Source organism: Vanessa atalanta, chromosome 2 (assembly GCF_905147765.1).
Source record: "Vanessa atalanta chromosome 2, ilVanAtal1.2, whole genome shotgun sequence".
NCBI lineage: Eukaryota > Metazoa > Arthropoda > Insecta > Lepidoptera > Nymphalidae > Vanessa > Vanessa atalanta.
The window spans coordinates 7,041,600-7,056,148 of NC_061872.1; the positions used below are offsets into that span (position 1 = coordinate 7,041,600).

The 14,549-nt window shown below is 33.6% G+C and overlaps 2 protein-coding genes across 3 annotated transcripts; one reads left to right on the forward strand and one right to left on the reverse strand.

Moving 5' to 3' along the window:
- Positions 1-3,567: 3,567 nt before the first annotated feature.
- On the reverse strand, positions 3,568-9,550 carry LOC125071595. Its single transcript, XM_047681919.1, has 8 exons — positions 9,300-9,550; positions 8,964-9,084; positions 8,136-8,883; positions 7,710-7,915; positions 7,244-7,353; positions 6,307-6,513; positions 4,642-4,868; positions 3,568-3,941 (listed from the first exon to the last, which is right to left on the reverse strand). The coding sequence occupies exons 1-8, from the start codon at positions 9,447-9,449 to the stop codon at positions 3,716-3,718; spliced, it is 1,995 nt and encodes a 664-aa protein (XP_047537875.1). The 5' UTR covers positions 9,450-9,550; the 3' UTR covers positions 3,568-3,715.
- An 889-nt stretch (positions 9,551-10,439) lies between these two features.
- On the forward strand, positions 10,440-13,394 carry LOC125072324 (decapping nuclease DXO homolog). 2 transcript variants are annotated; one of them, XM_047682935.1, is made up of 5 exons: positions 10,440-10,519; positions 10,670-11,230; positions 11,658-11,919; positions 12,325-12,463; positions 13,078-13,394. In XM_047682935.1, the coding sequence occupies exons 2-5, from the start codon at positions 10,741-10,743 to the stop codon at positions 13,333-13,335; spliced, it is 1,149 nt and encodes a 382-aa protein (XP_047538891.1). In that variant the 5' UTR covers positions 10,440-10,519; positions 10,670-10,740; the 3' UTR covers positions 13,336-13,394. The 2 variants fall into 2 exon arrangements, with proteins under 2 accessions (XP_047538891.1, XP_047538884.1); XM_047682928.1 differs by lacking the exon at positions 10,440-10,519 and having other exon boundaries at positions 10,546-11,230.
- Positions 13,395-14,549: the final 1,155 nt, after the last annotated feature.

Below are 14,549 nucleotides of genomic sequence, written 5' to 3' on the forward strand. Positions count from 1 at the left end.
ATCCAACATCTCTACGCAAAGCCAAAGGATCGAGCAGATCAGAAAGAGCTTGATCGTCGATAATTCGAGCTGCTCTACGTTGGATACGGTCAAATGGAAGGAGCTGGTACTGGGGAGCACCTGCCCAGAGGTGAGAGCAGTACTTCATGTGAGGCCGAATTTGCGCCTTATATATAGTCTTAGGCGATGGGCCGACGTGAAATACTGTCCTGCCTTGCTGAGCACACCAAGCTTTTTTGATGCCAATTTGGCTTTGCCTTCCAGTTGACCGCGGAACTGAACGAGGCTCGAAACATCAACGCCTAGTATTCCGATACTAGCTGTGGCGGCTAACGGAATGTTCCCGAATCGTGGAGATACGAGGAATGGTGTTTTTTTGGCGGTTAACGCGCAAACTTGCGTCTTTTTGGGGTTGAAGTGGACTAGGTTTAGCCGGCCCCAGTTCGAGACTTCGTTTAACGAAGACTCGATTTCAGACACAAGTTTGTTCCGGTTTTCTTCGACGTTTTCCCGAGAAATATTAGCACGGCCGGTGTTTGAGGTGTCAACGGTACAGTCGTCTGCAAAGCAGTGAATGTTCCAGATTTGCAACAAGTCATTGATATGCAGAAGAAACAGAGTGGGTGACAGAACGCAGCCTTGTGGAACACCAGCGTTGACGAATTTTTGGTCGGAGCATGCACCGTCGACAACAACCTTGATGCTCCGATCTGCCAAAAAGCTGGTAATCCAACTGCATAATTTCCCGGGAAGCCCATAGGAAGGAAGCTTCGAAAGAAGCGCTTTGTGCCACACGCGATCGAAGGCCTTCGCTATGTCCAGACTGGCTGCTAATGCCTCCCCCTTGCTCTCAACTGCTTCCGCCCATTTATGAGTAAGGTAAACTAGAAGATCACCGGCTGAGCGACCCCGACGGAAACCGTACTGGCGGTCACTAATCAGCTGGTACTCCTCTAGATACCGCAATTTCCTTGGTCATCCAGAGTAAAATTCGACGCGAAGAGAGAGCCTAAAAGATCAGCTTTCTCCTTCGCGGTATGGGCCAATAACTCACCGTCCTTGTGCAGAGATGGAAAGGAAGGCTGACAGAAATTCCCAAGAACAGCCTTAGCGAGAGACCAGAACGCATGTGTTCCTGAAGGGAGACGCACCAGTCTCTCGCCAATTCTGCCAATGTACTCCGTCTTCGCCTTAGCAATCACATTTTTGAAGGATCTAGAGGCAGAATTATATTCCTTTCTGAATGCGCTGGTCTTTACATCACGAGACGCTGATGCGTTAGCCCAGTCATGGTAACGTTCCCATTTTCGGCGTGAGGCCGTTTTGCAGAAACGACCAAACCAGGGCTGGGACTTGCCACCATACCCTGAAGCACCACATCGGCAACAGAGTCGGCAATAACGCTCGGATCATCCAGCGAGAAACAAACTCGCCCCCATGGGTAGGAGGCAAAGAAGGACCGCATCCCATCCCAATCCGCTGACTTGTAGTGCCACACGCGGCGGCAGCCCATGAAACGAGGTCGTGAGTACCGCGTAACCGGAACTGTACTCCGAACGAGACAGTGGTCCGACAAGCCCAGAGGGGGATCGACGATAACCTGATAGCTATCCGGATGAGTAGTCAGCAAAATGTCCAACAGGGAAGGTGTATGATCCTCCACGTCCGGTATTCGCGTTGGCGAGGTGACCAGTTGTGTCAAATCATATGCTAAAGCGAAGTCGAGAACAGGTCTACCCGCATGATCGGTAGTGTGTGATCCAAGCCATTCGGCATGATGGGCATTAAAATCACCAAGAACCACGATCTCTGCGGATGGGATCTGCTGCAGTACGGAATCTGTACCCATTTAGACGTGCTCAACCAGTCGGTCGGTTTCGGCATTACCGCTATGGGACCTTTAAAGGCAAGCGTAGATTCGCGGATGATCGTCACAATCTACACGCAGCCAGATAATCGATAGGTCCTGTCCTTCAAGGCTGCCGAGGCGTCGAGAGCAGATATCATCTCTGACGTAAACGTTTTTTAATATCTTTGGAATTGAAAGAAAAGGCAGCAGGCTGTTAGTTATAAATAGAATTACATATAGCCTATTCCAATGGAAGCAGTAAAAAAGATAAACAAACCTTAGATTTACGTATTTCATGCGGTTTGCTGGCACGGCAGGGCCCCGAATACGTTATATTGAAATGATCCCGCACTCCCGGTCTCTTCGATCCATGCCAAGGGTGACCACCAGTAACTGCTAAAGGATATTACAACACTAATGACTTTTTAGTTGACTGCACACCTTGGGAATGAAATGATCGCCTCCTAGCTGATTCAAATAACTATAATATAATTATCATTGTTCATGGAAAATGGTTAAAAATATATATATATATATATATATCCCGCTGTTTCTTTCGCCGGTTCTTCTCAGGTCCGAGGTGCTAAGTTCCGAACTGGTGGTAGATTTTTGACAATCAATAAGCAAGTGTAAACACTTCTATATTGAATAAAGATTTTTGACTTTTGACTTTTTTGACTAAAATAAGACGGTTTGACATCCATTTATTACTTTACTTTTTTTTATGTTTTCAACTTACGTTTGCCCTAAAAACCGTTATTAATAAGATATACAGTTTTGCGTATCTTTATTTTTTAGATCTACAAAGGACCACTATTTTTGTTATACGTAGTATTTATGTCTAACAGACCAATTAGTCAGCGTACTCTGAACTTTTTTTGTCTTCATGGTATGAAGGTATGTTTTCTTATTTTTTTCCAAAGAGGTTCTTCTTAATAAATATTTATCGAAATTAAATAATACAAAAATAAATTATAGTCTATTTTCACAATCTATCAAATTAGTTGTTTAATTAAAATGATTATATATTTTTGTAAATGTGACGATTCTGATCAAAAATCTTACTTCAGTGATGACGTATTTCCAAATATTTACCAAGTGTATGGAATGGTTGGGACTATTTTGGCTATAATAGTATGTTGGATTCTTTATACGCAGGTATATTGCACTTCATATTTATTTAAAATCATTAATGCACTGCGCAGACAATCTTAGTGTGTACCGCTCACTCACTAGTAAACATCATCAGTGGCAAGGCAAGACCGTCTTAATCTAATATTAGGTACGCGCGCCTCACCGACGACGGTCAAGTCTTAGACCACCGGTGAGGCGATCCAAGAAAACTTTTTTTGAGATTGTCAGACCACTGCTTTCATCCGAGCGCTTGTTACGCTTGTTGTGTAAGGAGAGCTTTACATCGTCAATTCGCAAGCTAAATTGGGACTTCAGATGTTTTTGTGCTTGTAAAGACAATGATTCACTCATCCTTCTGATCAAGAAGCAATACATAATATTGTAGCTTGTATCCACGGGATAGGGAGACTCCTACGGCCAGTTTTTATTGTTTTTAGTTTTGAACCTCATAAACGTTTTATTTTTATAACTCATTTTAGATAATAACAAGAAGAAAACAAGTATATAACATCAACTGCCATCATCGAGCTAGAATAATTAAAAATGTCCCAAGGCGAAGAAGATAAATGAAAACTCTGTTTATAGATACTGAATATATTGAAAAAAATATTTAATTCACAATATAAAATATTTGTTTCCCCAACCATTAAACACAAATAAAATTGTATTTTAATTCATAAAAATATGAGTAAGATAAAATTTCTATATAGTCTTATAAACATACGAATCATGCTAATACGTATTGTTAAGGTAAAAATTCTTGTCTTTTATTTTATTACAGTCTTGTAACAAATATTTATGTTCGTCTTCAACTCGACCCCTCTTTAGTAAATACACTAATATATATTGATACGGGAAGACTGGAACGTTGTGGTGGAAGAAAAAACGTAGCTTTACTCTTTCAATTATTTTCATATCGACGAAACAATACTCCGCTGAACAACAGCTCCCAGGCGTCCTGCAATAAGACACATGCAAATTAAAATATTTAATTATCTTTATATATAATTGCGGCCTAGTGCTAAAAGGGCCAAAGTACGTTTTTGATTGAAATCTAAACATTTCACTATTTTCTCAGTCCGTTAAATTGTAAACAATAGATTGATATGTTCTGAAGCGGTATTAGTTTAACATTACTAATATCAACGATATTAGGCAAAAAGGTATATCTATAATAGTATTATAAATGCGAAAGTAACTTGTCTGTTCCCTATTCACGCTCAAACCGCTGAACAAATTTAGATGAAATTATGCATGGGACATTTTTATTCACCCCTCGAAGGGTAAAATGGGCGTCGACGGTTTGTAACAAATTTCGCGCGGGTTTTACATAAAACCAATCTGTCTATTGTTTCTATCTGATACTTTAAATATATCTTTAAACGATATTTGGAAATGAACGATTATTACTGATATTGCCCTTTTAGCACCAATAACAAGACACAGAGTATAATTCGTCCTGGATGTGAACTATTGCTAATCGGCAGGACCAATCTTGATCGTTATTTTGTGTGTTTAAGTAGATTTCTTGATGTAATTGCGATCGGGTTCCATAATTATTTTTTAACATAATAGTTTACATTCTTATTTCACTCGTACGCAGTCGTTTCGGGCGGCTCGTATTAAATGTCAATGTAAAATAATATTTAGTTATGTACCTTGGATCATACGTCACAGGTTTCGCTTTGAGACTTTTGAATATCATTTGATAGTACTGTCTGTATTTTTTCTTCATTATAAGAACAATCTGTTTTCCTTCAAATGGAAACTTTGCGTGGTTTGTCTGCAACTCCAAATGCCAATAAACAGCTGCCTTCGCTACTTCTAAGCTAGTGTTGTCTATTTCCACTATTTTAGGCTGCCGCATCCATTCATACATATTTTCCTTTAACAAGATATTTTTACTATAAAAAATAAGTCAATAATAACAAAGACCAGGGGAAAAACCATTAGAAGTGTTCTATATACACTCTACTCCAACCATAACATAAAAGATGCCAAATAAACAACATTTGACATGGGATTGACGTGATTTCATTGGTCGTGCTCGTGAGCTTGAATAATCTATGATATACATTATGGATTTGCAAAACAAATACGTTTTGAACGTCAACGAAACTTATAGAAACTTTGGAAGTACAATTAAAGTGGACATAAGTAGTTTAGTGGAAGAGTATTATATTATAGTAATATTAGCCAAGAACTATTAGTAGTGTACAATATAGCTATTAACCAATCGCGTGGCAGAGGTAAATCTAAGGTTTGTTATCATTATTCCTTTTTCGATTTAAATAGACTATACGTCTGTTGTAATAATTAAGTTTACATTGAATAAATATGAAAAACGACGGTGATAATTGTGGTAGCTTTGCATTTAATTTAAATCTGTAAGATAACGATTCAAAAGTGCTTTTACGAGTCTGCTTGAATAATTAATATTTTCATTTTTACACATTAAACAAAACAAATAGTGTAATATAATATACATGTTATAAGCGTTTTCTTTGTATGTTTTTATATATTAAAGAGAGATAAATTAAGTGCAAACAGAACGAAATTGATAATCCGATAAAATGAAGCGTTAGTAATTATATAAAATACAACTGTTTAGTTGTCTTGAACTTTGATCTGAATGTATTTATGAGTCCTGAGTATTTTGTTCAAACCAGCATGTATAATGTAAACCAGTTAAATTATCTCGAACCAATACCTACCAGGCTTATATATATCAGGTTTAAACATCGTGAGGAAACCTGCATGTGTCTAATTTCAACGAAATTCGGCCACATGTGTATTCCGCCAACCCGCATTGGAGCAGCGTGGTGGAATATGCTCCAAACCTTCTCCTCAAAGGGAGAGGAGGCCTTTATCCCAGCAGTGGGACATTTACGGGCTGCTTATGTTATGTTATGTTATATATATCATACTTATGCGAATATGAACCAAGCACGAAATAATATCAATCATTACGGACCAAACCAAACCAGGGCAGCAACACTATGTTTATAGGAGCTTAGTTTAAAATTAGTTTCGATAATAATCTCTTATAATCATTTTGGATTCATGAATGAATGGCGCTTTGAATATTGGCAATGTTCCGATCGGAATTTTGGGCGAACAATAATATTAGACATATTTAGTTATGTCAACTATATGTAAATAAATGTATCTGAGCTATTAGAAAAACGCATGGAATATGTCAATCAGAGGTTTGTTTACTCCTTTGATTGATATATGTTATAGGCATTTCTACCATGCAAAAGCAAAATCAATCGTTTCTTGAATATAATAATGGGATTTTAGGTTATCAATAATGATAATACCTGTAGGAATTTTTTGCATCGAAAACTATCATATATGAAACTTATATGAAGTAACCATTTCCCTGTAGCGAGGGAACAAACCATCATCCCAGTGAATGTATCATTCGGTAGCACTGATATAAAATGTGTCGACAACATTTCCATTTTTGTGTTTTCAGCGACGACTCCACCCAATTCGTTTATCATGGCCACGATCCTATCACGATCCTAAAATAAAACATGGAAATAATTTATAAGCTGTGTCAAAGAAATTATACATATAGGTAGGAAGGGCATAAGAGCCACCAAAATATACTAGCCGAATCAGCAGCTTCGACAAAGAAAATGCCTCAACAAATTGTGTAAAACCCTTTACACACATTAACCCATCACCAACATTAACCCATCAATGAGTGAAAAAGGAACCTATGTCCTTGTTGTAAGCTTGCCGTACTAAAGTTCATCCAAAAGTTTACTACTTTAATCAAGATTTATTTTATTAATTCTATTATTGTCTCTTTCGGTCCATTGTTGATTATATATTAATACACTATAACCTTATTAATTCTTGTAGACCCTACTTGCATATAGCCATCTGAAGTACTGATAATAATTTAATCACCAATTTGTTACACATAATTATTCCTAAAGAATTGTAAGAAAATTATTCACACGGAAATTCCAGACATTTGGCGATTGAAAGCTAGTCCAAAATAAGACTTTGACCATCACAACAATTTTTACATAAAAAAAAAAACCATTTTCAAGCTATAGAATTTGATGCGAAAAGTTCTTGAAATAATATTCTTTTTAGAACTTCGATCTAATTGGCTGACTCACAATACCTCTACTATTTTAATACTTTTTTTATAAAAGAATATGAATATTTGTTAATGACTGTATCTGTTGAGTCATCTGAAAGAAAAAGAACAAAAGCAATAGTTAAATGTATCCTCACATGTATTTGTTCAGAGAGCATGAAAATCTTTTTATCACATGCACATATTAAATTCTGTTTCATTTTCCATGAATCTTCAGATGTTCCACTTGGAGATGCATAGTCACTATCTATAACAAAGAAATGAATGGTAAAATTTAAAAACGGTGACCATTAAATTATTTTATGTGTTATGTATATGATGCTAATACTTAGCTCAACAATTACAGCCTGTTACTTTAATAATACTATTAATTTGAAAAATTACTGTTTGTAAGGTTGATAAACTAATGAAACCAAACTTTTAATGACATATCAGATATATTATATATTTTTTTAATTTGTTTTAGTATAATGTACAACTTATATGGTACAAATATAATAAAAAATAATGACATTATGTTACAGCCAATATAGATAAAGCTAGACAGATTTGCTATGTGAAATTTCTTGTACATCATAAAGTGCCCTGTATATATTTTATTACCTGATACCTCTTCTGGAAGACACGCTTGAATTTTACTTATTACTTGAGTTTTTGAATTTATTGGACTATAATTTGTGGCCTTCTTCTTCATCTTGTAGTTTTGTATATACTTCTTAAATGGTAGGTAAACTGATGTCTTTGCTTTACCATTTTCAATGAATTTACGAAAGCTCACCTTTTTAGGAGTACTTTGGCGACTGAAAGACCTTAGAAAAGGAATATTCCTATTTATTTTATTTTTAAATACTTAATAATTCAGGTAATAAATAGTATGTAAAATATATGAAAGGAAGGTTAATTTATAGGAAAATAAGAAATCCCCAGGAAACAGAAGTAAGTTTCAATATTTACTCAAGCAGTAGGTTAGTGCATTCCCGTAAAGCGCTGTGGAGGTCCCAGGCATGCCTAAATTTTTTTTTCACTCACTCATTTCCCAATTTGGAAAAGAAATTTTTTATGGGACTGTTAGATATCGGTGTAGGCTTCTGTTCGATTTTTTGACACTCTATCTCTTGGTAAATGTCTTCAATGGACCAACCTATTTGTCGACGGACAGCTTTAGGCTTCCTAGTTTTTACAATCATTGGAGCAAAATCAACACAATCAATGCCAGCATCACTGAAGTTATCAACTTTAAAATGAAGCACTTTCAAGTGCTCCAAATATCCAATTTTATCAGAGAACATTTCATGGCAAACAGGACAGACAAAGTGATGGAGTTTGACATTATTTGTGCATTTATTTAAATGTGTCACATAATCCCCATATTGATCATACTTCTCGTCACAGAGAACACAGGAAACGTTAACATATTCTGGAATGCTTGTAGTGGGTGATCTAGAAAGTGTAGATTTTGTTGGTGTGATATCTGCAGCTACTAAAGTTTCATTGCTGCTTGAATTTTGAAACTGATTGTGCTCAATTGTGCATGTGACATGGCAGGTATGTGCACCGTAATTGTTATAAGACTGACTGCAATAAACACACTTAATAGAGTCAATGTCACTGTCAGTTTCATCACTAGTCTCATAGCAAGGACTCAATTGTCTCTCTGCCCTTCCCGCTTTCAACAAATTCTCATTATTTTCTTCCTTTATGTACTCAGTATGCACATGAAATTCTTGATTGTATAAGTCATTATAATCAGTAACTGCAGGTTTATCGATTTGCATATCTGTAGATTCAAGTATATAATTATTTAGTTTAATATTGTTACTGTATGTAAAAAATATAATTATTAAAAAAAGTATTTACCAGGAAACTTTCGCATTAAGTCGTCAATTCTTTCACATTGAAGTTTAAACAAGTATGCCGTGCTCAAGTTTTCGATGCAAGATGTACACACACGGTCTGATAAACCATCACCCTCATGAATCTTAAAAATATTATTTTATTATTAACAAATTATTTTTATTTAAAGTGAGGTAATAAATACTAGAAGCATCATAATAACTATATACCATTTAGCATTATTAATAGTAATGAAGTAATTGATAAATAACGCGAAATAGCAATAATTCTTCAACAACAACAAACACAACATTAGGAAATATTTAAAAAAACAAAGGCCTAGGGTAAAGCTTAATTTACCTGAACATTAGCAAAAGCCATAACCATTTCCGATAATCGAATCGTATCATCTTTCTCAAATATCGAACAAAAATCTCCGATTTTTAAACACAACCTGCATTTATGAAATAGATTATTTATTTCCATTTCCACTTCTATACGTCTCAACATGCATCACGCCAACATATTAATCAGGTAGCATTTTTCTACTTGTTAGTTGTTACAACATATCAAACTTGTTTTTCAACATTTTGAAATTCGAAGTGCAACGTACAAAGTGACAACAGACATTGATATTTGTCATTTGATATGTGTTGACAATGATTTAAATGCGTGGGTTGTCAGAATCAAATAATATCATTCGAATCAAAAATTCCTTTATTCAATATACAAGCATTATACTTACTTATAGATTGTCAATTTAATTTAAATTTAATTAAAAAAAGAAAATACCCTGACCTAAAAAGAACCAGCAAAAGAAACTCAGCGGGTTTTTTATTTTAAATTTGTTAATTATTTATCTTTTTGAACAGTTATGAAACATGCTTTTTCTGTTTTCCTCTAATCGATTTTTTTTAAAGCCCGCTAATACTACATATACTTTTTTTTCGGATTATAAAATCTTAAGTTGGGTCATTAGTTGATTAACAAACGTTTGAATCAAATAGACATATTTTGTTTTTGGTGAAATTTACTTAGAATACGTTCCGGTGGAATTCGTATGAAATTTCATACATTTCTGTATACACTTTTACGTGTGAAACCCATACATATTATTGCTTACTCATTGTGTTAGATTTTTAGGTTAAGAATTAACAAGGAAATGACTACTCAAATCTTTGTTTTTAAAATTTAATTGTTTTTTTTTTTGTCTCTACCGCACCTATTAATCTTCAATTCAATTAAATTCTTAGTTTAATGGCTTTTAGTTGTGCCGACAGGGCATATATTATTTCGCCAGTGTCACATAGGATGGAGAAGACACGAAAGAGATTGATCGGAACGGTTGAGGAAACAAACTCAATTAAATTTTGAAGACTAGCATAGTAAAAGCAACCTATTAATCTTATATTTATATTCGATCCTACGTGACATTTGTGAAATAATCTGTGTTAAGTGTCATTAACATTTGACACTTGACTTATTTTGTAGTTGGTTCAACTAAAAGGCAACTATAAATTAACTAACAACTAAAAGCCATTAAACTAAGAATTGAATTAAATTGAATAAATTAACTAAGGGTTGAATTATTATTTATTTACAAATTTTAAATAATAATTATTATGAAAATAATCTATTTCATTCTTTATAGTTATTTAATTACATAGTAAGTAAAATATATAAGAAATAATAATATAACACTTTATAGTTTATTTTTCTTATAATTTAAGTACACTAAATAAATTTGGGCAAAGTCGAGATGCTATATTGTGATTAAGTACTTTCAAAAATAATCATAAACATGTTTCAACCTGAACTCCATGTTGATAAAAACATTTACAAGAAGTCTTTTCCAAAATTTGACAAACCTAAAGTTATAGGATATATTAATATTGAAAATGTTAAATATATACGTAAGATTTGTGAGGATAAAGTCAATTTAGATTTAAATTTGCACATTGATAAAGTTAAACGTAAACCTGATGACCTCGATGTTAAATTGACTGAGTTACTTAAGTTTTTACTTGAGCATGAAGTGAGGTTAAATTTTCCTATACAAAATAAATTAAATGATGCTCAGTTCTTCTGCTATCGAGGATTGATGACATGCGTGGCATGTACTCCATATGAAAATAAAGACCCATGGGAAATTGTTGCTATATTGTATAAAGGAAATATATATCTATGTGCGAGAGAAACTCCTGATAAAAAAAAACAAAAGATGTCGATGTCAGCAAGAGATAAGCAGTGTACTTCTTGGGGTTTTAAGTTTGAGCAGTATATGCTTTCTGGTTAGTAAAATTTTTGCATGGAAAAGTTATATTAAATTATTATACTTTAATATTGGTCTTCTGGTGAGAGAAATTTTCATTGAAATAAGTATTAAATTATCTACTTATTTATATTTGATCAGTGACCCTTATGAGGGTTTTTGGATTAACCTATTAAAATTGTATATACAAAGATTGCATGACCAAGCTCAGAGATGCAGCTCTGAATTTAGTTGTGCTCAATGAATGAATGAATGATGCTTAAAATTTACATAGGATGAAAGTTTGTAACATTTGTATTCACCAAACAATATAGAATAATGTTTTTAAATACACTTTAACAATCTTCTCTAAAGTAAAGGATGCTTAACCTATTTTTTATACATGCAACATTAAAATGTTATTATTGATTTAGATGTACTAACATCATGTTTATATAATACTACAGATAAACCTGACACATTACCAAATCCAGATTTACCAGTAGATGAGACTGAAGAGTTTTCATTAGTAATGACGACTAAATTAAATGAGCATAAAATTGTCTATGGTGCAGAAATGGATGCTATAAGATGTGATAAACTACCAGTGACTTCTCCGCCTGATACAAATGATCCTGAAGTAATAATAAAATATCTATCTTCCCAGCAATTCATTGAACTTAAAACAAACAGGCATATTGAATATTCAAGACAAGAAAAATCCTTTAAGTAAATATGGGCTACTAATAAATATATTTAAAAGTATATTAATACTTTTGACTTCCTTAACATATAGCTGAATAGTTAAACATGTGGCTTTACCTTTTTTGCGAAATTTATAAAACTTTACCTAAACAACATACAAACTATTTTCCCCTTTTTTACCCCCCAGAGGGGTATATTAGAAAATAATAATTAGTAACCTATGCCTTTCCTGGAGACTCGAACTATCTCCACAATAAATTTCATCAAAATCGGTTCAATGGTTTGAGTGCCAAGAGGTAACAGACAAATTACTTTTGCATTTATAAAATTAGCATAGATTTTCTTTTTGAGGTAGTGTTAATGATTACATACATATGTTTTGTAAAAAACCTTCATAAGACAATTTTTTGAACTTTACATATTTTTCAGGCGATTTAAAACAAAAAAATGGTGGTTACAGTCATTTCTTGTTGGAGTAGACACAATACTTTGTGGATTAAGAAATGATAATGGAATTGTAGAAGAATTAAAAATTTACAACATAAGAGACCTGCCCAAAATGTCAAAGGTAATATTTAAATACATAAAAAGCTTCTATAACCTATTCCTATCACAGGAGGTGTAAGATAAATAAACAAATTTGACATTAAATTTACACGATATCATTGGTCAAGATCTTGAATAAATGGTATACATTATATATTGTTAAGGGAGATTTTGTCATCCATACCGAAAACATTGCTTTTTCAAGGCAAATGAAATGTAAAGTGGTAAAAAAACATACCACAAATAGACCACACAATCAACAAATGAGCTAACCAAAAAACCAGCAAACTCTCCAAATTTGTTGAGATCTGCAATAAGTTTGCAATATATCACATATGAGCCATTAATTGTTGATCCATATTAGAAAGGGTAAATGTGGTAGAATAGTGTTGTATTTTGTATAAAGATATATGTACTAATAACTCTATGTAGCACATAATATAGGACATACAGCAATTCCCATAGATAGGAAATCTTAGGTTCTTTAACAACCAATATGAAATCTGTATACATATCAGATGCCCACTTTGACCTGATTTTCCTATCTTATTTCGATTTCTTGTATAGACCATTCCATTAAGACCTATCTAAAGATATGAAAAAAAAAAAAAAAATATTTTTTTTATTTTTTTCCAGGGTTATTGGGATCCGAATGTTTGCTTTAATTTTTTAGATACATTTTTTACATTCGTCAAAAGATGTTTAGCAAGAGAAATAAAACGAAAATATGGAGAAAAGTTTTTAAATAACATACAAGGTTTACCATTACTAAGTTTACATTTCAGTTGGTCTCCTGATAATGCTGTCCATGTTTCAGATCATTATTGTCATGATGATGATCCTATATTACATGAATGGTTTTTACAAAATTTTGGAAAATTAAGGAATGAATAATAGAATAAATAGATAATTATTGCACACTGTAAATATTGTTTTATATAATAAAATTTATATTATTATTGTGTTGACTCTTTTTATCATTTTTATTCAGTATAAGTACTATCTAGTAATAGATTTAATCAATAGTTTTAAATTTCAAGTGTTGCGCCAGTACTAATTGACAACCCAACCAGCTTAAAAAAATATGGCTGCTTTAAAAAACAAATATGATACAATTAATTTATAGGTTACCCGGCACTATATGAGTTTGCGAAAATCTCTTTTTATCACTCTCCTTGAATTAAAAAAAATGACGGTCCTAACTGAAAAGACTTTTATAAACGACTTAACCTAAAATAACTATCAAAATATTTAATATTTTTATGAAGATTATATTATGAGTCATAAATATTTAACTCCGCTTTTCGGAATGACCAACATAGATGTCACGTAGCAGTTAACAATAAATATTGTTAATATAGTCCAGGTGGATCTTTGTGAGCTTACTCAGGCTGCAACAAAACAAATCCAGGGTGGATTCGGCTATCACGTTGAGGGTACGTAAGGTGCGCGTCAGTGGCGCCTCCTTGAGCAATTTCGTTCGCCCGTTGCGCAACGCTAGCAACAACGGTCGATGTCTCCGCCACATATCAACTGGCTGAATACATCAGCATTATGGACTACACCTCTCAATACCTTAAAAACATATATTACAAGCGCTAGCTCTCTCCTTACCCTTAGCCCATTGTACCCTGCCATGCCTAGGACAAATAATGCTGGGTACATCAATAATAAAACGCGCAATGAGAGTTCAAGAACCATGGCTGCCCAAGGCGTGGAATTTTGTTAGCTTTAATTTCACCTGCATCCAATAGAAATCAATCAAGATTCGGAGTCCACAAAACGGATAAAATTTAAAAGGTGCCGCTGCCTTAACAGCAACTGCAAAATATATAATAGATGAAGGTGCGCTGGTTGCAAAAAAATAAAGATGAAGGTTTTTCAGTTGCTGATGCACAAAAAAAACAGAAAAGATGCTAATTCATTAGAAGAATATTACTCATATATTGATAGTTATTAGGTTTAATGTTTAAAATGATATAAGCTCTAAATAAATAAAAAAGTCAACGGTAATTTGATTTTTATTTTACCTATAGATTGGCTTATGGTTATATCAATGTTAAATTAGTTATTTTCTGTAATGTCCAATAAAAGCCAATTTTTTTCGA